Source organism: Pararge aegeria, chromosome 2 (assembly GCF_905163445.1).
Source record: "Pararge aegeria chromosome 2, ilParAegt1.1, whole genome shotgun sequence".
Taxonomy (NCBI): domain Eukaryota; kingdom Metazoa; phylum Arthropoda; class Insecta; order Lepidoptera; family Nymphalidae; genus Pararge; species Pararge aegeria.
Genome location: NC_053181.1, coordinates 15857994 through 15885427, shown reverse-complemented (window position 1 = coordinate 15885427; position 27434 = coordinate 15857994). Strand labels below are relative to the sequence as shown.

The following is a 27434-nucleotide window of genomic DNA, read 5'->3' as shown; positions in this document are numbered from 1 at the left end:
AAAAAATTGTCTGTCAGTAAGAAAGAGAGTTAAGAGATTGCTTCTTTGTTTAAGGGGTAGGTAACAGATTTTTCTATTCACGCGATCGTCTATTATGCCCGCCTGACCTAAAATTGGTGTACTTAGAAAATTCGGTTTCAATTTAGTTTTGGTAGTGGCCTTTGACGTTGCTTTTTTATAAATATTTTCTTTACAAATGATATGTACGTGAGTATATATTAAATTCAGAGCAGGTCGTGTATAGTTTTGGCCAGTATCTTACGGGCTTAGTCCGCCACTGTGCAAAAGCGTTAAGTACTGAATGATTACAATCTAGTCACGTTTGCTTTATTGCGTGCATTCTATGATACTACGTAGCGCGCGAACGTAATCTATAGTTTGTTTTTTGTTGAATATTCACCAAACTTGTTCGACGGTTTCATTGTTTATTCACGGAAATAACGCTGTTTTTGCTGAGAAACTCGTTATTACAATAGCAAATTTAACAGGAAAACAGAGCTTTAGTACTGAATCCTTCACCACACCCTATCATCACACCAGCTAAATAGTAAAACATGTTTGCATTGTCACCGTAGTTCCATTGATAGCTGGGCACAAGCCGCCTTTCTCATAGGATGGAGGCAATGAAAGTGTTTACCCACCATAAAGCTCAAATGAGGGTTGGCGGGCAACATAAGTATACCTTTGCAAAATTATACGATGAATTTTTTAACCAAAACTCTTTTTCTGCGTCACTCATCAGTTTTTATTTCCTCTCCTCTCTACTTTGGAGTAAACTCGCTTTGCTATTGTTGTATATTTATGCTACAGAAAAGAGCTGTCTGATCGATATTTTAACTTGGATGTAAATCGCTAAAGTTTAAACAAATAGATATACTCACAGTAGCTTCGCTATATATCTATAATAAAGTCTGTGTGAGACTAAATATTACTCTTTATAAACAAAATGCTGATATTAGTAATCGCCTTACTAGAAACGGACATAAATGAATGATATGTGCATATCATATGCAAAACATGCAGAACTTCTCTGTGCGCCTTTAATGCTATGCTAACATTTAACAGCGAGTTTGCTATACAATTGGTGAATTCATGAATTTCACACAAGGTAGCTTGGAAGCAGCCAGCTCCAACATCATCTGATCAATGTTAATGTTGGAAAAGAGCAACTACTCAGTTTCTTGGCGGATCTTCTCTGTAGAATCTTTCTAATCCGTTGGAAGAAAGTAGTTTGAATAAATCGACCCAATGAAGGCCTACTTGAAACAAATCATTGTTTAGGAAGGAAGGAAACAATATGTTTTACGGAGTAAGGTAAATGATATACCAATTTATCTACACAAAAGGTTATACCCACTTTTACTTCTTGCTTTTGGCTACATACAGCAGCTGTTGCTGAGGTAGATGCTACGCAATCGCGCGGCACATGTCCGTGTGAACGCACTCTTTAGCACCAATCAGCATTCGACCTTCGATGGCCGCCAGACAGGCTGAGAAGATACAATAATGATCGTAACAATAGACCACGTATGAACAAAACCTGTAATTAAAGTAATAAAATAATTAAGACTTCATGAAAAAGGTAGCTAACTAAGGTTTGGGGTTAAGGGCTAGTTACACGACAGCCCGAAAATAAGTGTATGTAAGATGTATGTATGTTTGTATGCGAGTTTTTTTTATTGTAACTGAACTTTTTAATCTGAAACCCTTAACCGATCTGGACATATAGGTAACCTACCTTAGAATCCATAAATCATCCCGAGTGACAATGGCTTTAATTCTTTTTTTTTTAATTCAGTGTGGCCAGTAGAGTATTTGGGAGTCGTGCTTTTTATAACCAGCTTATTTTTATTTAAATTAATCGGGTTAAGACTGTGATGTGACTATCACTATATTTCCTTAGCTCGATAAAAATATTGACAAGTCGCAGTCGTTTTCTCGTCATAACGCCAACATCGACAACGTCTTTTAAACGATTTGTTCGCAATGCTATGAAACAGTGAAACCTGTCAAGACAGTACATAGATCCCAAAAGTTAGAAGTGCGAGTCGGGGATCGAAAGGAACGCCGAAGTCTTACCTACTGGGCTGGTAGTACCTACTATGTATCTATGCAGCTAGGCCATAACCGTTACTTGCATAGGAATCCGAAAATATCCGCAAGTTGACTAATGCCCGTTTTCACTTAACCGAGTCATCGCCTTAATCGAATGCCTTTGTCTAATGAAAAAATAACTTTTCACTTACTTTTAGGTGATAACTATTGGTCAAAGGTAGATGAAGATATGCCTAAGAATATCCTTAGATGGGCATTCGGCTTAGGCGATTTCTAGGTTAGTGAAAACGGGCATAAGAGCTATTAACATTTTTTTTATAGTTACCTATGAAGGTACAGCAGTATTCAGTAGGTAGGTGTAAATAAGGAGTAAATTTGTCTCTTGCGTAGGAATCTTTTTGACAAGCGCAGCCATCTTAGGCCTTACCAACGGTTACCATCAAGCAGTTAGCAATCAAGCGCTGTTTATGATAGTAAAAATATAGTAACACAAGCTTATAAGAATTTAATGTGTATGTAAGTTTACCCACTAACCTAGACTCAAATAAACAATAGAGCTGTTTATATGCTAATTGGATAATATCGTGCAAAGTTCGACAGCAGATATGTCATATTATCGATATGTAGGCAACTATAATACCATTACGTATCTACCCGAGGCTCCGAGGTCTATGTTTATGTAACTGTGATATAAATTAAATATTAAGTATATTAAATTTTAATAGATGACAGACAATTTAAATAAAGTTACAAATCATTAATGTTTAGGAGCTTTTGTACCATAACCACCTTAATAAAAATAAAAACTCTTTATTACACTACAGAACACAAAAACAGGTTAACAACTTAACTTACTGGCGGTATGGGCGGCCGAATCACTGATAGTGACCTATTCCAGGTAACCGCTAAGGGCACGGAGAACAGAAGTTAGTGGCTGGTGCACAGATAATATAAAGAACAGATTTATGATGGTTATTAATTACAGGCCTTAGTTAGAGTTTAGAGACCCATGCCCTGTAGTGGGCCGATAATGAGAATGATAAAATTCCTCGGACTGCTGTTGTTGACGACATGTTAATGTTTCATTAGTTTCCAAAAAACTAAATTTATATTGTGGTCAGTAATTGCGGCGTAGTGCATTGTATACATTGTGTAATTGTGACTTGTGAATTGGTTCTATCGCAATTATCATGAGCGGACGTAGCGATCTACGAGATAGGAAGGTCTGCTGTTGCCTTTGGTGTTATTAGCAAGACTATGTTAAAATTTCTTGACAGCGGAGTTTAATAAACAATAATTTCAAATTGTTTAGCTACGAGATACTTTAAAATTTAAAACTAGACCAGACTCGCGCACAACGGATTTCGTACCTAGTTTGAATAAAACTTATTTGGTGAAATTAAATTGTTCCATGGCTTCAAAAACCATCAAACAATTTTTGTTTCTTAAGGGGTTTTTGCTGATATAAAAACTATGGTGATTACAGTAGTTTTTATATCAGCAAAGACATTCTCGTAGTTTCGTTATCCTGTAATACATAGGTACGCCTTTAAACCTTTTGAAACAGTATTTTTTTTAGAATTGACGCTTTGCAAACTTCAGACAAAAGGTATATTGTTAAAATTTTTCATGATGATTAATAAGTTTATTATTCGTTAGAGGTAGTTTTGATTTTTTTCTAAAGAGAAAGTTTTATTGAATTGTGTAAAGCGGACAACCAATCAGTCAGAAAAATCGTCAAGAATAACATATATTTTTATGCCGTTAATAACTACACGGCCCAGGTAGTTATGGGCTCCTAGCCCTCGCGCATTTAGTCACCTCACAATAATCGTAACATATATGTATGAACGTTTCATTAGTGTCTGTGATAGGTCTAATAATTAATATTTTTTTTTGAAATTTCCTATTATTACATTGATTGTTTATATTTTTAGTTATTTTAATCTAAAGAAGCAGCATTCAGCACTTCAACTTTAATAAGAAGTTTACCAAATATGTTAACCTATTTATGTATGTAGATCATTAGCGTTTAATTTATTTATTGATTGTTATTGTTATTGAAATAAAGTGGCTACGTAACGTAACCTCTAATTTAGTATCTACTTAAGTCCAAAGTAACATTGGGAATCCATTATAAATGATTGGCGACTTGGAAATGCCACTGTGATGCGCAACGCCTTGGGCATTGAAATATATAGGTTATGTAGTTTCGTAAAGGTAAGAATAAATGTATTTTGATAATGATTGATGGCCTTGGTTTAGTAAACAAGGTTATCAGCTTACTACAAAGGGTTTTAATATTACAAACAACTAAAATTTAACGTACGTACTTACCTATCTGAAATCATGTTACATAATCTTAACAAACGTTTATTATAACAGCATATTAATGTAAAAGGTCTTGTTGCCTATAGTCAGTTCCAGCACTACATCCTGAAAACAGACATAGGATACATTCTATCCCGAGAAAACTAGGAGTTTCAAATAAACTAAAGAAATTATTTTTTAATGTTCTCAATTTAAAAAAGTGGTGGGGTACATAAAATAACTTAGAGTACGATAAGAATATTTTTCCAATCCAATCTGCTCGACATATTCATAACTGAGCATGACAGACATATACTTATGTAACAACCAATAAGGAATTCCGCCGGAAAAATAACTTAAGTTTTATACAGTGTTCTACTAATGTTTACGTAGTAGTGGAAAAATACGACTTTAAATTACTCTTGGCGGTATTTACGTAGATACCCAGTCTAATAGATTTTTTGTATACTTATGACAGTTATATTAAACCCTTCGTACCGGAACGCTAAATCGCTTAGCAACACGTCTTTTTCGGCAAGGTGCTAACTAGCCACGGCCGGAGTCCCCCACCAGGGTGCCGGGGATCGAACCTGGGTCCTCCTACTTAAAAATACAGCGCTCATCGCTGCTCTAGGGTGTTCGTCACAACATTATCTCAGCACTAGATAGATACTTAACTAATGCCCATTTGCACTAACGACGGAAACGGCAATACCTAATTAAGCAACGCCAAACCGAAGAAGATTCCTAGGCATAAATTTACCTTTCATTAATCGATTTTCACTAAGCGACTCATATAACCTAACTTGTCTATGGATCTTGCCACATGCTGTGGTATTATGTGTTTGTATTATAATATTTTTCATTTTTCATTTGGATTATTAAAAAAAACCGTATATAAATTTTTCATCTGTCAGGTGTCTGTTTCCGAGTGCTCTAAACTTTATGATCTGCCGAATAACTACCTAACTATAACTATAATACGCCGAACATAAGAGTACTAGAAACATATTTTCTCTTTAGGAATCACCGAAATTACTAGTCACAGATTGCGTAGCATAGCTCAATGTTGATTAGGCACCCTTGCGTCGTGTTGTCGCGGCATACCACAGATGCTATGTTCATTAGCCTAAATTCTTCGACATGCCTTCGTGAGTCCTGCCTGGCCGCCTTCATGCTTTGTTACATTAGAACAGGTCCTTCCAATGTATCGATGGTCAAATGATTTTAGGATCTACAGCCATTGCACTAGTCCGTACCGCAAAGTATGAATGTATCTAAAAGTTTTTTTTTATATATTTATGCGGGTGTAAGCAATCATCGCACACGTATCTATGTTTATGTTTACGTATATACATATTAATTGAAATACTGTTTCACATATAATTGGCGTACTTATGTAGGTATGAATGCTGCAAAGATGTTAAAATTAAAATAATAGAGGTATATTAGATATGTAAGCATAATTTGTAGTTTAATGGCAAAACCATTACACATTGCACTAGTCCGTACCGCAAAGTATGAATGTATCTAAAAGTTTTTTTTATATATTTATGCGGGTGTAAGCAATCATCGCACACGTAGGTATATATGTATATTCATACGTATATACAAGGCATTGGCTTAGTTGAAATACTGTTTCACAAATAATTGTGTTGTGCGTTAGTTGGTATGAATGCTGAAAAGATGTTAAAGTTAAAATAATAAAGGTATACTCATAAGATATTTAAGTATAATTTATAATTCGGAAGATTACAAAATATATATAGTCTATTTTCAAGACTAAAGGATTATAAATTAAAAAAAAAACTATCCATAGCGCTTGAGTACTAAGATGCAAATCATAGATAAAGGTCCAAAATTCGGTCGTTTTCTGTTTTGCATCAGACAGTTCTTTTTAAATATATACGCTTAGGGATGTGTACGCATCATCCTACTAAAAAGCTTAATGTAATGGTTTTGCCATTAAACTACAAATTATGCTTACATATCTAATATACCTCTATTATTTTAATTTTAACATCTTTGCAGCATTCATACCTACTTAAGTACGCCAATTATATGTGAAACAGTATTTCAATTAATATGTATATACGTATACATAAACATAGATACGTGTGCGATGTTTGCTTATACTTGAAAATGAAATGAAATGAAACTTATGCGTATGTATATAAAAAAATCTATTAGATACATTTTATACGTTGCGGTACGGACTATTGTAGTAGTATGGCTGTAAAATCATTTGACCATCGATACATTCGAAGGTTTGAAAAAAATATAAACCAAATGGCATTGCGCTTACGATAACTCGATACAGTACGATGTAGTTGATGTAGGTGTTTATACTACAATTAATTATCATAGAAATGTTTGCTATAAAGAGCTTATTGTTTAAACAATATGAGCAGATCCGTGATTTATTCGTGTGTCGTGATTTGGCAGCATTCCACATGCTACTTTAATTAGTAACTTACAAGCAGTGGCGATATTACTGCCGCAGGGGTCATAACTGTGCCAAAGATATCTTTGCAACGTACATATCGTACCGTGTACCGACACCGGATCGTATCGTGTATACCGCTAAACTGTACGACGCAGTGGACGGTGGTCTTAATATTGTAATAGATTATTATAGGTGTTATAATCAACCGTGTGCTGATAAATATATTATTCGCAAGTCGTGATGTCGCGGCATTCCTCACATGCTACATTAATTATTTACTGGTAACCTACAAACAGTGCACAGTGGCATGTCGGTATTTCATACAAGCACAAAAGCACAGCCTGTTATGACTGGTGTCTGTGAGGCTTGGGCCGCGACTTGTTGCCCCCTACCGACAAAGACGTACTGCTGAGCGATTAAGTGTTCCGGTGTTCGTAAGATTACAGTCAAGGGCTAACCTGTAGTGGAATACATTTTTCTGTCTCACTGCTTAATGTTTACCCTGGACGAAGACCTTACAAAAATCGGTGTTGCTGTAGCCACGTATATTTACTCAATGTAGCAGGCCGCCACTGCTGCTGACTGCTGGGCAAAGGCCGCATCTCTAAAGGGAGAGAGAAATTAGAGCTCCAATACGGTTGGAATGCTTCGACGCTTCTTAGCCTATCAAAAATTCTGATAATGAAGGCATGTCTCTTCTCTTTTGCTGCGAATATTTAGTGTTAATATCAGCAGCATTAGAAATAAACTTCTTATATTATTCTAATCTAAGTCACTTTAATAAGCATCGGCTTTAGAATGTGCCATTCATCAAATGCAATCTCTTCCAATATCTACACTCCTGGTACGGAGATTGGCGAAACGTTAGTCAAGAAATGTTATTGAAAATTGTATTAATATTGAAAACTTCCCCCTTCCTTACCTTAAAGTATCCAAAACTCAGACAGGGTCCAGCCGGCCCAATAAAGGCTGCTACTTTAATGATAAATGATCAATTTTCCTTTACCTGTTACTGCTTCTGAAATATCGGATAACTTGCCTCTTCTCAAGGAATCTAGATGAAGCTGATGACACATCTCCAAGCCACAGCCACATATAACAATTATGATCTATTTTAACCTTGCTAAAACATAACACCAGGTATATATGTTTTGGGCCAACGTTATAATGGTATTGGCTTCGTAATAAAAGGTAAATTAGCATTATCTATTCCAAATTTCAAGTCGATAGCATTACTAGGTAGGTATCTACTTACTGAAATATGAAGTTCTGACAGAAGTCAGATCATTTTACAATTTTTTCTTCAGGACCTAAGTATCATAATTATGACTATATTTATTATTAATAGTTACTATACATAACAGTACATTCATGGGATTTCCCGTCTATCTGTAATTATAAGATGCTTTGGTAGATATGGGTAACTTCGACAAAGATCACTTTAGTTATAACTTCACCTTTTGCTTGTCACAATTTTTAATGTAGGTATTAGTCGTACCTTTTCCTTATTAGGTTACTCTTATTGCTTTTAAATAAACAATCTCCTCAATACAATGTTTGTCTCTGCAGGCAACTCTCTCGTTCATTTGTTGTTGCCCTAGCGCGGAACCTTCGCCTTTACGTCGCCGGTTACCTCAATAAATTCAATAATTGATTACGCCTGCTCTGTATGTGACAATGTAGCTTAATCAAATGATTATGTAAAAAAATGTTAAGTTAAAACATCGGCACTTCGCAGTTATTATTGAATTAATAATATTACTTAAAACTTGCGATGATAGGTAAGGGCTTCGATTTTTTATTTTGTTTATATAATAGTAGGCTTTTTTTTTTTTATTTCTTGTGATTGTGGTTTTATTTTTTATTATTTACCTCTTACTTAGATTTTGATGATATTGTATTTTATGATGTCCTTTAGGGGTTAATAAGGCTTGTGTTAATGTAAAAAATATCTTTCGTTTGTTTACATATTATATTCTATGGTATTGTCCCTTTTATGATTATTTTGTTATTGTTTAGTCGCGAGTGACGACGAAGATAAGGGGGCTGGCTGAAAACCAGTGCTGCGATTTTTAGTATGCAGCTAAACTGGGCCTTTATCACACATTTTTTTTTAGTTTAACAAATTTATGACACAAATGTTATATGTAATAAAGTCGATTTTTCTTTCTTTCTTTACCTTTCTGGCGGCCGATTTCGAATCCCAGCACGCACCTCTAACTTCTAAGTTAAGCAATTAAAATATAATTTGCTTCAATGGTGAAGGAAAACATCGTGAGGAACCCTGCATGCCTTAGAGTTCTCTATAATGTTCTCAAAAGCGTGTGAAGTTCACCAATCAGCACTGGCTAGCTTGGTACGGCCCAAACCATTCTCACTGTGGGAGAACCGTGTCGTGTAGTGGGACGGTAAACGGTTGATATGATGATGATGAAGCATTACTTTACTCTGTATATTAATTTATTCGGAGTATCTAAGTTTTAGTTTAGTTAGTAAGTATGTCTAAGTGATTAATCTAGAAACATGTCAGTGGAAGACCATAGTTCAGAGATTTAACATCGGGGACCGAAGGGGCTGGAATAGAGACCCTGCCGAATTAAGATCGAAGGTGCTGATCAAAAATGGTACAAAGCTTGGAATTTTGGAATCCTTACAATATTATGAACAAATTACTAATTAATTTGATTAATATTGAAATAAATAGAGGTGAAAGGAAAGCTTATCTAGACATAACTAGATCATCATTCTGTTTCAGCAATCCTGAGAATGTAGAAAAACACAATGTTAGTTTTGTGCTCGTTATAAATAATCTGTATAAGATTATTTCTTTCTAGAGTATCATTTTGTAATACATTAATACAATATCTATAGTGATTGCAGCTCTGGAGTGGCACATGTGGTAAAGCCTGTTACCTTAACCTACAGAATATACTCAGTGGGCTAAGTTGCTCTGGATACATAAAGCGTTGGTCATTCTATAAAGATTGCCCAACTATCCCCGAAGTCGGCCATGCCCTTGCCATCTGTGGTAAGCGAGTCATATGAACTCACAGACGAGTGACGTTATTAAAATGTTGCAAGAAGTCTCTTTGCTAATGGAAGACCGATGAATGTATAAGGCTTAATGGGCAGCCTTGCACACGGTCGAAGGGATGATGATATTAAATCATTACTTTAAAACCAGTAGCTACCTTACTAGCGACAGTAAATATATAGGCTTTGCTAGCGATTCATTTAGCGGGGCATTCCCATCTCAGTATTAATTCCCAGTTTTCGAAAACTGTGTAAGTACTCAAGTCATGCCTCACACAATAATCACCTTGAATTCCGCGATGATAGTCTTTCAGTGAGAAACCAAACGGGTTCGAGGTTACAGTTAGGGTTGCCAGTGGTACAATAATGTTTACCACTACCTACTAAATAAAGCATACTAACATACTATACGACTTATGCCACTTATGTTGGTAATTTGAACCAGCACACGAGAACCCGATCAGCAGGTCCTCAAAATTACAGGTACTAGGAAGAAGAATAAACGACCAAATCTTGCAGCGAAGTGTTAAAATATTAATTGACATTTAATAGTCTATTTTGTTAAATATATGCTGAAAGTTATTTACAGTCTTAAATTTTTTTTACCAACATCATATTATTATTAAATAAAATCTGCATATTAATAAAAATATGCGATATTACAATATTTTTGTTATTTAACTAACTTACTATACACACTAACTGGTGAGGTGAACTCCATTAATAATATTTAACCACTCAGAATTCATTTAAACTTTTTATTTAAAGAAACAAACTAAATTAGTTTTACAATATCAGTATAAATAAAGCAACTACATACAAGAACACTTTAAAAAAATAATAGTGATTGCCTGCCATTTCACCTTAGCAACTGCAATGGCGTGCAAATAAAGAGTATAATGAAAATAATTTAAGTGATCATGTAGTATGTTGAACACATACTCTAAAATTGAAATTCTAAATTACTTAGCAGTACGTGTTACTCTAGATTGCAACATTAAAATTCAAACATAAAAATTCTAAACAACCACAATTAAAAAATACAGTCAATAATACCACTACCATTTGAAGTTATAACGTCAGGACTCAGGAGCTTAAAAGCACACAAAACTTGTAACTACAAAGCGGCAAACGTAACAACTTTTGTAAAATCCCAGTAAAATTATTAATGTTGTATGTAGTAAGTAAACCTATTGCATTTTCTAGTGGTGGTTAGAAGTAAAACTTTTAAACCTTCGCTTTATATCAGAAATCATAGTTTAAAAACCAGTTTAATTTATTCGATAAAATATTGCATTTTCCATATAGAGGCTTAAAACATTCACCCTTTTTAATTGCAGAAGAGGCCCCTCTTTAATTTTTTTAAATGCACGAATTGAAACTTATGCCTCGGAATAAAAAAATATGGGAAAATGAAGATGACAACCCTAATTGCGGCCGGCGCATTGGGTCAAGGTTCTGTTAATACAAAAATTCTCGGTTATATTTTAACATATTCGTACATAAATACTCGCGAAGCCGGTTGCGTAGTTTCGTAACTTCTAAACTGATTAAAAATCAAAAACGTCTAATACGCTTAAATTAAATTTTTGCATAATGTGCTTCTATAATGTGACTTAAAAGCCTACTAAAGTTTCAATATTTATACTTGATGAGATTTGATTGGTGGCCGTGCACAAGAGAATATCTAATTCTGTCTTATTTCTCTACATTTTGTTTTCCAAGTTGATTTTGAATTGTTCGAATTCACTCAGTTCGAATATCTTCGAAGATGAATAACGGATGTTACAGTTACAGGTCATTAATTTTTTATTTATTTATACTCTTTATTTGAACACCATGCAGAAAAAAATAACAAATACTTCAAGAATGTAGTAGTATACAAAAAGCAGCCTTATCGCTAAGTAGCGATCTCTGCACGGCAAGCTTAGGATTAGGAAAACTAAAACGAAAAACTAGGTGGGGTACATTGTTTATAACATACATACGAATAACTACATACTAATACATAAACCGGACTACACGAATACAACAATACTATTGATAAATATAAAAATAAATACAAAATACTTCAACATACTTTAACGTACCAAAAATACTTAAACAATAGTCTTCTTTATTGAGCGAGAAAATGAGCCTTAACAGCATTTTTAAATATGCCCAGTATCTTCGACTGTCTTATGTTCAATGTAGTTGTATTAAATGGAGTAGTAATGTAGAAGTAGTAATAACTAATAAGCAGTAATTAATAGGTTAATTATATAGTTTATAAATAAATTATTAATTGACGCAGATTTAGTGCTTTCCGAGTTAAGGGCTGTGTGTTGGATTCCCACAAATGGAAAAATGTTTGTGTTGAATGAATGTTAAGTTTTCCGTCTAGAAATCGATAAGGGATATGGGTTTAATATATATACTATTACTTCGCAACTATCTTATACTGTATTATCGCTTACTACTAGGTTAGATTGCAGTCAAGGTGCAGGTAGTCTTGTAGATGAAATTTAAAAAAACGTGTTCGTACTTAGGAGTATATACACGCGATAGGTATTTGAGTTCTTTGGCGTAACAGGATAAAAATCTTTCCAAAATTTTTATCTTTCGCCTTATTCTGCATTTGTAGAAAAAACTACTCTAACAATAGGAAAAGGTATTTAATACATTGAAAGATTTATTATAACGCATTATCTAGCTGTCTCATTATCGGAAAACCAAGTCTCATCATTAAAATTTGAGATTTTTGTTTGTACAATTGAATTAATAAAATCACCGGAAAGAGCCCGCAGACTTTGACAATTCAAAGTGTACAGTGGGAAACCTTTTATTGAAAAACAAAATGGTTGTCTATAGCTAACTTCAGGGTGTCAGTTTTTCGTGACGGTGTGCGTGCGGATCGTAAAAAATTATTCTCATCATTTTTCCCTAACGCGCCAAAAGAAGTATAACTTCAAAAAAGCCTATGTTTTAAACTATGTGAAACTAATTACTGAATAGGTTAATTACCTAATCAGTTAGTACCTACTTACCTCATTTATTTTAATTTTTACATTTATTATAATAAGTTATAGTCGTGTGGATCCTCCAAATCGAGACACACCTACATACACTAAGGGGTTAAAGTACCTAAGTGTTTTTGAAATAGCTGACATCCGCCTTTAGCATTAGCTGCTAGCGGCCGCTAGAGCTATATATAATAACACATTGCAATCGGAACTGAACGCTTCTAAAATCCATTTCACAGATCATTAGTTTATTTTTAAATCTTGATCTACTAGAGCGAGTAACATCGTCGATCTTTTACGGTTCTAAATACGTTAATTGTAACGAATAGCGAGGCAATATTCTCAAAACTACTTCCGTAGCAGCGCGTAATAACCTGAAATGAGTATTAGGTAGGTACTAGGTGTATAATACTATATCATATCGACGGTTAACACATATATTACAAGCGCTACTTCGTCTGTTAACAATTTTGAATTAATAGATACAATTTATCAATACAAGATATACATAAAAAATCCTTTTATCTTGCTTTAAATTATTATTAAAGGACAACTCTACTAAAATGGTACACCTTTAAGAAAAAAGCACAATTTAGATTTCAAGAAGATGAGCAAAGTACAGGGCACGGCTCACCGCTAAAAATAATTTATAATATAAAAATAATACTACGACATACACACATCGCCACCCTGTACAAAGTAAGCGTAGCTAGGAATATTTTTATGAATACTTGAACGACAAGCTCTACCAATGGGAGGGTTTGCCCACAACAACCACGCTGGGGAGTAATATATGGGTTGGTGATCACAGTAGATGTAGTAGTAGCACAGAGGAAGCTGCTGCACGTTCTCCGTAATGTTCCCCTTGTCACTTGATGATGAGTATTTAGTTGTGGGAATCGAACCCACAGACTTGAGCTCAGAAAGCGGAGTCGCTGCCCACTGCGCCAATCGGCTGTCAAAGAATTGAAGTCAACCAACGTGATTTCGGAGGTGGTAAGTTTTAAAAACACAATAGATAAACGGACCAAAATTTTGATACAAAGTTTGGGTTATATTATTATTAAAATGAATCATACGAGGGCAATGAGAGGCAGGTAATTAGAAATCACAGACCGACATTACAATTTTATTTATTTTTATAGATTATATACGTAAAGGAAGGAAATGCAATAACGGATAATTAATTTTCATTTATACGATATTTATAAGTTTTTGTGCGTTAACGAGGTATCCATGCAAGAATAGTGTTAACTCCGTACCCACTAGGAATCTATATTCCTAGTGGGTACGGAGTTACGACTATTCGTAGTACCGAGTACAGTTTGTATGTATAACATGTTCTATAAAGTTATAAATGTACCTTAGTGGGCTTAAACCTTTTAGCAAAGAGTAGATTAAGTTCCCTTCTCTTCCAATAAAGCCTAAAATAGAGAAAATAAAACGGAGTAGGGACGTACTTACCTACAACGTAGATCTTGATCTTGAAAACCTGTACAACTAATACCCAGTTGGTACATCTATAGCATGCTAATAAGTTAAGTTGTGTTATCACAACTTAAAACTTTTTCATTTTTGAACGAGCATATCGGTATCGCCAACATTCGTTATTTGTTTAAAAAGAGTGGCTTCATGTTCCGATTACTCGAGTCTGTAAATCATCGTCCCTTCTCCTAATTCAGCTTATTTATTATGTGGATTCTATACAACCTCTAAACTGAATGCGACTGACTGATAAAAAGAAAACATGACCGAAACCCCAAGTGTAGTGCGTCAGACAATAGTATATTGCGCGAAATAGGAAGGTTGTAAGCGCCAAATAAATTTAATTTTAATATTTCACAACACATCCATTTTTATGGCTAATATTCTCGCTCGATATTATTCATAGGAACTGTAATAGCACCTACATCCAATAGTACGTTCATGATACTTAAAAAGAGTAAGATTCCGTAACTTTTTTTTTATCGGTAAAATGTCATACTTTTATGTTATTACCGAAAATATGATGTATAGTCTTTAGATGTTTGGTTGGGTAAATCTAATTTGATGGACTAATGTAAGAAGCAAATCTATTTTTTTATTAGGTGTTTCTTTTTTATAATTTAATTGCATAACATAAATAAACATCTTTTTAAACTATATTCGATAGGTATGTATACCTTAAAGTATTTAAGTGATCATAATTTCAATACATCTTAGTTGTTAACTATTTTCCTACACTAAACACTATTTAAAAATAATTGACAACTATATTGAGTTATTATATATATCGGGGTACCTTTTACTACACCCTACCAGTACCTTGAGAACTGCCCACAGAAGGTATACCATTTAGAATTTTTGTGGGTAAACAAATCAGTATTTTATAATAATACAATACATGAGTTTTGTAGTATATATCATTAATAAATAACTTAAGTAACTCAATATATAACATTCCGAAGGTGAAATTCACTCTGGTTCTTTTATAAAAATCACGCAGACGCATATTAACTCAACAGTCCATCAGTTGCGGGTATATACGTGCACATAGTACCTACTTAGTCCACATATTAATTATATTTGGCTCGCATGAAACGCATGTTATTAAACACACATCCGCATATGCATGCATATGCAACGCGGTGTAGATGCGATGTTAATAATATTCAGCTTAACATGTCACGTTGGTGGTTATTGCAAAACACCTGGATGAAGGGAAGGTTTCATGTGGGTTAACGAGACAGGAAATAGGATATGAACTGGAATTGAATTGTTCGTGTTATATGAAAACGTTGAAGCCGCCTAATTATATAGGTTCACCTTGTTGCGCTTCATTTCCTTGTTTCTGAACTTTTATATGGTGATCAAAAATTATTCGTTCACTCATAACTTTTTACACGTGTAGCCTGTGGATGACATATACTCGAAGGGCCTACAATGAACTGCGTGTCTAGTAAAATAATGGTTTGAGAGTGTTGATGGGGTTGTCGCGTTACCTCAGCATCAGTGATGAACACTTTCTTTCTTTAAATGGACGGTTTTTCAACTCGTAATGATTGATAATTTATAAAATATTCAATTTTAATTTTGTATTATGATGATGATGCAGGCTAAGATATGTTAGGGGTATGACATTTCCAAGTCATAAATCGGTATATAATTCGGTAAAACGACGACGACGTACCGGAACGATAAATCGCTTTGAGTTCTTTGTTAGTAGGGTGGTAGTTAGCCACGGCTTATGAAATTATAAATACTAAATAACAGAAGGAAAGGATTTATAACGTTGGAAGGTATAATAAATTATCAAACTCGCTTCACACGGCTCAATTTTAGGGACAAATGCATACTAATTACACGCTGTAAGTCCATTACAATCTATTGTATTCTAATTCATATGCCTACTCAATTATACGAAGGTTGCACCCGTCACGATCGCATCTCGGTGACATAATAATGGTTAATATCGACATAAGTGTAATAAATAGATTGAATAGCCTGATATGGAACCTTGACTTCGGGTTTTGTGACTAATCTGCATTGTTATTTTAACAGATAGGTATGTAACATATCCGGGCTTGTATATTATATAGTTACTATTAGCTTTTTACAGCAGGATTAAATTGGGTTTTATAATTGGGTTAGACACTAGAATGTAGTAAAATATACCTAATTACATGACACTTGGAGAAAAAGCTAGAAACAGCTATCCATTTTAATGTTTACAGAAAAATAAACCAGTTTAATTTTTGAGTTTTTTATTCGAGACGGAATCCTGCTCCGATGTCGATAGCAAACTGAGCTAAATACTCGAGGCCTTGTTAAAAAGTGTATATAATTATCAAAACAAAAAAATAACGAGACTTCAGGCCAGCAGTTCAGACATAAGACAAATATTTATTTATAGATAAAGCTATCTGAAAGCAAACAAGGAGATCCAAAAATAGCATATGATGTGAAACAAGCAATCAAAACGTCTAGAAAGCGGTATAATTTAGGCAAATATGGGTTTAAATTATAAAACGTTGTAGATAAGACTGTAAAGTAGCCAATGTAAGTGATTCCTAAGTAGGACAGACCTTTGTTTCGGTTGTTTATATAAAAAAAAAAATATAGACTAGCACTTGGATCATATAAAACGTGATGGTAGGTGATGATGCAGACTGTGGTGCGTAAAATATGTTTATTAATTCTCGTTTTGATAGTACTAAATAATATGTGGTGGAGAGCACGAAAGCCAAAGTGGCAATTTAGATCAAAGTACAGATTCAACTAAAATGCTAAAATATGTCAGTTTGTTATCTAAAAAGAGCAAGTGTTCTTACAGATTCTTCTCAGTGCAATCAGCATTCCGGATCAGTGGTAGATTCATAGCTTAAGCTTGATTTCAGGCATAGGCACGTTTGCGGGGTCGTAAACTTTCGTCAGGAGTTGTCGTCGAATGTCACACTTAAAATATAAAGTGGGTGAATTATTAAACTTTCGATAACTATAAGTTCATATTTGCTAGATATTTTATTAAATAGAATAGGATTTTTACAAATACGCAGTAACAAAATAATTATTTAGTTAATATTCAGGAAACAAATAAATTTTTTTTTTGATTAGGACCCAATGTTTGCGACATTGAGTTTGTGGGTATTTTTATATAAATACGATATCGATATGCTGCTATTATCGACACAACTCCGTCTTGTATGGACTCGAACGATGCAACGATATCTCCCAGTGTCTTAGTATCACATGAGATGACCGTGATCCACTCATGTCTGATGATTCGCTCCCGATTGATTGACATTCAAAACCAGTCACGTTAACAACATCGACCCTATCGAAATTTTCATCTTTTTAAAAACATTTTTAATTAGATTATCTTTGTTTACCTTTCCTGTTATAAAGTACAATTTTTGATATCGAATTGGGGGTTTTAATAATACATAGGTAAATATGGAAATAAGTAAGCCAGGACCGTAGATTTTTGAACTCATTAGAAAAGACCTGTACCCAGCAGTGGAAGTTAATCGGTTGAAGATATTATGATGATGCTGACATATAATATTACTAGATTGAGCTAGGTTAAACAAATTACAATAAACTGTAGTAGCATCAAAATAAATTATTATATACCTGGCATTTTAATAAAATTAGCATGTTATAAATTTTATAAAATGATCAGCTATAAATTATTTATTATAATAATATTCTATTTATTAGGTATTTTATTTCCAAATAAAATTTAAATGTCAGTTACATTTGAAATTAAATAAATCATTAAGAAAAGCAAAGAAACTTTAAGAAGCGATACTAGTGGCAGACTCCCGCCACGAGAAGTAGCGTTACCTTTTAAGGGGTAAAAAGGGGAAGTTTGCATAAAAATCTGTCTTTTTTGAGGCTATATCCAAAAAACTTTGTATATGGTCTCATATGAGTGGCTATTTACAAACAAGCTTTTCTATTTTGGGCGATTTCAAAGTACGCTATGATTTTCACTTTAACACTGCTAGGCCTTTTTATTCCATCGACTGTAGAACTCTTAAATAAACAATAAAACCTGAAATGACAAGGCCATTGTATTTGAAGGGAAAATTGTAAAAAATAAAAAAAATCCTAACAACCGACATTAATAATATACTAAATTTAATAGCGAAATCGTGATGCGTTTTTGTTGATGACGTTTCTGAGGTTCTATGCTGTTTAGAAAAACCTTGTATGCGAGTATACAATGTTATAGAATCATTAGAAAAAGATAGTCAATTGCGAGTAGTTCTACTCACAATTGACCTCCTAAGAATAACTTGATAGTTTTATATTATTTATCAATTACGAATTGCAAACTGCTTTCGAGTAAAAGGGATTTTATCCGTCTTTTAAAATGAGGTATTGATACTTTAAAACCTTAGTATTTTTTATTTTCTTTTCTACCTTTGTACCTTATTTCATCTGCCAGTTCCTACGGTTGCAGTTCAAATTTTTTGGAATGTTCTAGATCACCTATTTACAATCAAAGCAATCTTGTTGGCTAAGAGATAATTCACTATGCATTTGTTCCTATATTTCCTATATAATTATGTGACCTTACTTACTTAGATTTATCTTTTTAAAACTCTATGTAAGGAAAGATTATAAAACCGAAGCAATTTCATAATTAATATTTGTAAAATGTTTTTTTATCACTACAGAGATTTTTTTATAGTTACAGCTACAGGAAATACATATCCTTTTGAGTGCAGGCGATTCTAGTGAGAAGAAACTGTTCATTTCCTTATTTAGAATTGAATTGACAAATTAACTGAATAAAGGATATAGTTTAAATTCTTCAACAAATCAAAGGTCAATTTGTTATGTTAGGTCCCTTCCTCGAGGTTTCTTGCATTACTGTTTAGTTCTATTCAATATTTTACCATATTTTTGATAGATTAAAACAACTGATATTTAAAAATAGATGTTATGTTCCGTCGGTGAGTACTTATAATAAACTACTACATTATGACTGGCTACACTATAATCTGGTGCAGCTTTATCGTGGCGTTAACCACCCTTTTTGGTTCACTCACAATCGAACTTGTTTCTAGTCCGAGCTCGGGTAGGAGTCCACCGTTGCGCTGCATGTGTTGGAGCTCGCAACTACCATTATTTCAATAAGAGATAATGGTACCATAAAATACTTCTTCCTCTACTAAGAGGATGAAGTGATACATAGTGAATCCACTATGCCTTTAAACTGAGACATGAATGCCTGAAGTAGGGAGATGGTTTTGAATATGCTATGATGTATTGAATGATAAGTGAAGAAGACATTATGTTGATAATAGGATCTAGTGGTTATCTAGATCCTATTTTTATGGCATTTAAGGAAAATCTGATCTTGTGAACTCGTTGCTTCTGACGCTCTGAAAGTCTTGAGTTATTGTGAGACAACAAGGTTGGGGTCTTAGCGTCTGGATGATCATGTGCCAGTATTATGTAAGAAATTATGAAACCTTACGGAGAGATATTTTATAGGGATAGTAGTTTGTAGGCTACTGTTTTATCAACATCAACCTATTACCGGCCCACAACATAACACTGGTCTTCTCGAAGAACGAGCTTAGGCTATAGTCCATCACGCTGGTCAAGTGCGTATTGGCAGGCAGTTTTCCTCTCGATGTTTTTCTTTACTAAGTACTCGTAACTCGGAAAAGGGGTGCGTGCCGGTGATCGAACTGTCTCTCTGAAAGCCCGAAGCTCATACCACTCGGTTATTACTGTTTTTATAATGATACATATCTTATATGCCGATTGGCGCAGTACGCAGCGACCCTGCTTTCTGAGTCCAAGGCCGTAGGTTCGATTCCCACAACTGCAACTGAAAATGTTTGTGTGGTGAACATTAATTTTTTTTCAGTGTCTGGGAGTTTAAATGTATATTATAAGTATTTATCTATATTATTCTTAAAAACATTTTATCAGCCATCTTACCCATAACACAAGCTACGCTTACTTTGGGGCTAGACGGCGATGAGTGCATTGTCGTAGTAGGTATATTTATTTATAAGATATAAAATCTTATATGTTTATGTACTTAATAAACACTCTGTAACTAAAATAATAGTACTATTTCGCATACAATTGTGAAAATTGTGTACTACGCAGGTATATCGTCAGAGATATTTTTAGGCGAAGAGAACTATACCTACTTATTTATTTATTATGCTATGAAAAAATAATCACCCAGTTAAAAAAGTAAACATAAGCTGATAAAGCGCTAATTGGAACTCTGTTTTAACAAACAAAATATTTTTGTTATTAAAAATAAATCTGCAAGTTATTTTTTATTATTATATTAATATGTTTTTATTTTGTCGATTATCATTCCCAATATTCTATATCATTAGGTCAATGCATAAAATAGTTATTTACATTAAGCATAATTAACTCTATAGGCAGTAACTGATAAATAATAATGTATTTTTTTCTTCTTTATCTACTTCATAAATTAAATTAGGTATAATTCATAAATAATGTAATATAAATTATTAAAAATTATACCTTATATCAATTACTACATTATTGACTAATACGATCAATATAGGTCGAACGATCTTACTTGATGGCTCTCGGTTTCGTTCCTCCAAATAAAAAAAAATTAATAAATTATAATAAATAAATATACTTCGACAACACACCCACCATCATCACCCCAAAGTAAAGCCTCAAGTATAGTAAAGTGCATATTCATCACACAAATATTTTCCAGCTGTGGGAAACGAACCCACGGCCACTCAAAAAGCATTGGCCGTCCTTATAAATAAAAATAAATACCATGTACCTAGGCATAACCTCACTTTTCATCAAAATTATCATCAGCCTTTTCAAGAGTTGGGCGCAGACCTTCTTCATACGACAGAGGGTTTTAGAGCATGGGCGAACTGCGTCGTCTAACAGATTTTTGAGCTTTAGCGATAATATCATACCGATCCCATATCGTAAAATAACCAGGTTGGCCACCGTATAATTCCTAACTTCGGGCTGTTACTGAATTTATTTGACTAGAAAATCCAAGACCTACCTAACCATACTCTTTAAGTGTTAAAGAGGGTTCTAGACCAACGTGCCAACTTTGATCGTGGCAACTGTAATATTGTTTATTTTAATAAGGTAAATAACCAAGCTAACTACACATCTTGACATTATTTAGCTGGCCAATTGAGAAAACCAATATTCTTGTGGCATAATTCATTCATCAATTAATATTACACTCGTCCCCTTACAATTTTTTGTATAATTTATTAGGTAAGCTGTAATATGATAATGGAAGGCACGGAATCGATCATAGTATTTCGAAAGGAAGCTTCTTTTTTTATGAACATAAAGCTTTTCTCTTGAGTACTAACTTTAATGTAGTTATATAATATTTGTTTATTTAACAGTAAACAAACTTTAAGAATTCCAGTTATTCTAAAAGTTTCTTTCTAATGTAGAAATGTACCGAGAAAGTAAACTTTGAACAATTTAAATCTAAGATCCACACCTTTTCGTTTTTCTTTTCAATTTTCTTATCCTAAGGTTGCCTGGCAGCTACTTGGCGATAAGGCCGTCGTCTTTTTTCTTGATTAGAAATAAACAGATCAGATTTCATACAATCATCGAAATTGGTTTTATAATGAAGGGTTTGTTAAAAATCGTACCTATTATAACCTCAATTCAGCTGTATACCCGATTTGCACGCCGATTTATTTTCTTAATTTTTTCTGCACTTACGTAGCAAAATCTTAAAGGCATTTACCGAAGCTTTGACTAAAAAGCTGGTGTGTTCCATAAGTGCCTTTACAGAAGAATGGTAAGGATATCCTCGAGAGACAAAGTGCACAATGGAACAGTGCTGTAGCGCATTAGGAAAAATCGGGTTTTTTTTTCTGTAATGGAAACAAATATCTGGATATAAATCTAAAACACCTGCTCCTGTGATAATAAGTAAGAACCGTCAGTTTTCAGACCTGCTGTATCCAATGTTAAAGTTGCCAGAAAGATTGCAAACCCTCGTTAGAAGATGTACTTTAAGCAGTAGATTATAAGCTGCCCGGCTTACCGCAAATGTGCGGTCTTGATTATAATGTACTTATGGTAAAGTTGTGAGTTAGCATACTAATCATCCCCCGAATATGAATTTATGATTTCCATTACAATATTGCAAAGCCGAGGCGGGCAAGACCCGACCTCCTCAACGGGTTATCACATCGATAACAGAGTTGAGTCCCGCTTCACTTCCAGTATCAAATTACGAAGATGCGATAGTAGGTAGGTACAAAGTTTATTTGTTCCTACAAATGTTCACCAATGATATCTCTACTGAGAGTTATTTTGAAACTCTTAATTAATATGGTACTTACAGTTGATTAACACATTTAAAAATATTGTGACGCATTACGAAAAATATCACTGATTAAGAATATATTCTTTTAAATAACACGAAGTTTACGAGTAACACAGCGGGCCATGGAGAGAGCTATGTTAGGAGTATCTCTAAAACCAGAGTTACGGACGCATGGCGCAACGAGTCGCGAGGATGAAGTGGCAATGGAGCGGGCACGTAGCTCGGAGACCCAATGGACGTTGGGGGCCCAAGGTGCTGAAATAGCGACTACGCACAGATCGCAGAAACACAGCGATGGTAGACGGGGGGTCTAAGAGGTGGACAGATGACATCAAACGAGTCTCAGGGAGCCGCTGGACACAAGCGGTATAACCGTGGTATTTGGAACTCCCTACAAAATATCTATTTCCGGTAGTGGATGTCAATTGGTTGATATGACGATGATGAATGAAAAGTAAGCTTTTCAGACCTGGATAATGAAAGTATGACATTGAAAAAATATACCAAAGTGACTTCAAAAATATGTAACGGAAGTGACGTGACTATTTATGGCGCCTTGAACATAATGGATTGATATTTGTCCCTATTTGTATTATTTATAGAAAGCTTAACAGCTGCAATTTTTGACAGCTTATTTTGTCCATTCAGGGGAGCTCTGTTCGTAAAGTCACGGAATTTGAAACGCATACTTTACCGGAAATGATACTTGTAAATCGTTACTAAATTACTTTATTTTATTGTTTATGTACTAGGTACCTGTTAGTAGACTAATTAACGTGAGGCGTTGTCTGAATTAATTTCTAGGAAAACGACAAATATTTCCTATAGGCTATTATAATATATAATGCTAACAAGGTCACATCATGGTATGCAATTATGGAGTAAAATTTGCCATCTATTCTAAAAAGGAAACATTTTTATTGTTTGTTTGTAACAAATAAAAAATAATGATGAGCGACTGACCGCAGTCACGCAACCGCGTAATAGCATCTCTTGCGCAGACGAAGTCGAAAGTAAAACAACGATATGTAGATAAGTAGGTATTAAGTATTAGGTAGGAACCTTAAGTACATTGAGACACCAATTGTAACTTGTAACAAATTAAATAGGTTAAAGTAGGAAAAATTGAATATATAGGTTATATAGGTATATGCATAAATATATATAAAGTTTTATATAAACATGGTAATTGGTATATATATATATAAAAGGGAAATATTACTACATATAAATATATATATGTATATCGTTAAGGTTACCTGGCAGAGATCACTTTTAGTAATAAGGTCGCCTTTTACTTTTAATTTTTTTTTAAGTATATATTTAATTTCTCCTTTACTAAGCAATAAAGATGTTTAAATAAATAAATAAAATATATTTATTTAAACATACTGATATTGTACACCGTATTATATACAATAAAATATTTCGGGTTCTAAACAAGTTAAAACAAAAGCGTACATACGTGATGCGTGCTGTAACCATTACTTATTATAAAACATAGAATCTTTAGTTTTTCTGTGCGCTCATATCGTTGAAGACACTGTGTATAGACAGATAACAGGCCTACATAGTTAAAAACCGAATTAAAATTCCTGCAGTGGTCTCTGACATAAATGTGAAAATCCAGAAGAAGAATTTAATTGGCCTGCTGGCTGCCTATATTACTAAGGCTACTTCTTATGCCATGAACCCACGCGAACGAAATTGCGGAGTGAAGTTAAAAATGAACCGAAATTCTATCATAAATTATGTTGTACTTTAAGTATACACAGTTACACTGTTATCTAATAAAATTAATTACTTCTTATCGTAAATGATTTCGCAAACCTTGCTTATGTAGATTTCCATTTTGAAGAGTGACTCTCTGACCCGGCTTTACGGAAACCGTAAAGTTAATCAGTTTAATAATATCTATTTTAAGAAAAGTTAAAGTCACAATGACCATTACGTTTTATCAATTTGTTACTACCCCACTGTTTTAAGTTAGTACTTATCATTAAATGACTACCTACTGATTTTTTAAAGCTTACAAACGTAGCGCCATACAAATTTCTGTTTTTTTCTTGTATAGTTATAATTGATGGACCAATCAGAAGGCCCACCTGATGGTTACTGGAAAACCATGGCCTATAAACAAAGCAACACTTTGCAGGGCATGCAAGGACCACGTCCTGCAACGTGCCGCCCTGGTTCCATCAACCCCAGGCGTAGGTGTTTACTATTTTACTGGCATAAAAATACAGTGACATACAAGTGTCATAGAAACAGAAAAATAGAAAATATTTATTAGAAAAACTCAGTTCGATGAATCTTTGGAATCCTGACCCCTAAACTAGTAAATCCCGTATCTAAGGGGCCAGTGGCTTACCAAACATTGGTTGAATCATTGACATAATGTCTAGTGCACTTAAACAACAGAAACTTTATAAACTTTGTTGATACACAAGTAGGTATCTGTTTTCCGCGAACTAGCTAATTTATCCGCGTATGTTTCAGGTTTTTAAAATCCAAGAGGAGCAGTTTATTTGTTAAAAGTATCAAATTTAATAGGTTTAGTTGTTAAGCCATTCATTCAACAAAGGTTATATTTTTAAATCCTGGGCGAACAAATCGCGGGCGTTTATCAAAGATAAAAAGTATCCTATAGAAGAAGGACGTCTCTAGGATGCAAGCTTACTTGAAGAGAAAATGTATCCCATGTCAGTGTGACAGATTTCGAAAAGATCAATGCAGCGCGTAGAGACAAATAAAGGCAAAAAATTATAATAAAAAAAAACTAACATTAATTGAATATACACATTATCGCATACATGGTAATATTATAAATGCGAAAGTGTTTATTATTGTTTATTTTTTTACTTATTTGTTTGCTATAATGTATGTGTAGTAATGCAGATTTTATTAAGAAGGATAACCGATGATGTTTAATCCATCCATAGTAGGACTAGCTGCATAAGCAAGCAGTTAGTGTAGTCTTTGAGACCAGTCTTTACATAGTCTTTGAGTAACATTAATTTTAATAATTAAGTAGGTAATTGCCGACAATATCCAAATTGCAAATTTCCTTATATACACTGGTAAATAAGAGAAACTACTCAAACTAGTTTAGAGTAGGAATTGAATAAAATACAGACTAATTGCAACTTTCTGATATTAGCAATTTGCGATATAGGTAGGTAGGTATGTTTATTGCGAACAAGTTGTAGAGTTCATAAAACAGCGCAACTAATCTAGATTTTAAGTGCACGTAACTTTTTCTCAAAGTTGCCGCTGTAATGGTCATAAAATTATATCTCAAAACTTTTAATTATGGTCCAAAAACATTTGCAATACATTGCGGATCCACCATGTATGGGCCTACAATCCTATTCTTCTGACTGCTCAGAGAGTATATAAAACCACTTGCTTGTAAGCACATAAAATCATCTAATTTCGTATTTATTTCATTATTTTTAATTTAATTTGTGCTCCTTTTTATGTTATTTTTTTAAATGTTAAGTGCCCATATAAATTAAAAATAAAATTTTACTCTTTCTATCATTTATTATTTTTTCTTTTTTTTTTTTTTAATTATTACCTATGCTTAAGAATAAATTAAAAAACACTATTAAAAATTTATATAAAAAAAAAAAACTTCCACCCTCCGCTTGCGGGGCTTTTGAATGCCCAAGCAACCGGCGGTCAGGGCTTCAGAGTGAGAAACCTCCTCACAATACGCGCCGTTTCAAGGACTAGTGCCTTCTGTATCCGACCCTTGATCCAACAACCAAGCGAAAGCTTCTTGAGATGTTGGTCGAAGCTTTTCGCGAGAAGACCATTGACTGAAACGACGATCGGAACAACAACGGTCGACTCAACATTCCACATGGCGGTAATCTCGTGAGCAAGGTCCAAGTATTTAGATACTTTTTCCTTTTCAGCTTTCACCAGATTATCGTCATGTGGAATAGTTATGTCAACAATTATTGCACGGATCGATCGACTAGCACTATATCAGGTCTATTAGCTGTAATATACCTGTCAGTGATAATCGTTCGATCCCAGTAGAGCAATGCTATTTTCAAGAACTGACGCCGGGTCGTACCTATAGTAAGGCATCTCAAAATCGATAAGGCCAAACCGAAGAGCAAGTTGTTGATGAACTATCCTGGCTATTTGATTATGTCTGTGCAAGTAAAAAAAAAATTTATTATTATTAAAACTATTTACGCATGCTTCAAAAAGACCCATTATTTTAAGAGCGGTGATAGCCTAGTAGAATTCGTAACGGCATCTCTAATTTTTCGAAGTTTGTAATTTAAATAATGAAATAATTGTGTTTGAAAAACGGCGAAGGAAAGCATCGTGAGAAAACCTGAAGAGAGAGAGAGTTCTCCATAATGTTCTCAAAGTCTTATGAACTCTACCAATCCGCATAAGGCCAATGTTGTGGAACGACCTTAACCCTTTTACTAAACCTTCGCTTTCCATTTATCCGTCAGTCCGTCTGTTACTAGGCTGTATCTTATGAACCGTAATAGGTAGAGAGTTGAAATTTTCACGAAATGTGTATACCTATTGCCACTATAACAATAAAAACAAAAAAGATAAAAAAAAGATAAATGGTCATAATCATCATCACATCAACCCATTACCGGCCCACTCCAGAGCACAGGTCTCCTCCGACAATGAGAAGGGGTTAAGGCAGTAATCAACCACACAGGCCCAGTGCGGGGTTGGTGGACCTCACACAACTTTGAGAACATTA

At 34.1% G+C, this 27434-nt stretch overlaps 1 protein-coding gene across 1 annotated transcript in view; it reads right to left on the bottom strand.

Annotated features, from left to right (window-relative positions):
* Window positions 1–1407: 1407 nt before the first annotated feature.
* Window positions 1408–27434, bottom strand: part of LOC120630743 — a 35136-nt gene continuing 9109 nt past the window's right edge. Inside the window, exon 2 of the mRNA XM_039900043.1 lies at window positions 1408–1490. Coding sequence (XP_039755977.1) covers window positions 1408–1490 — 83 coding nt within the window. The remainder of the gene's footprint in view (window positions 1491–27434) is intronic.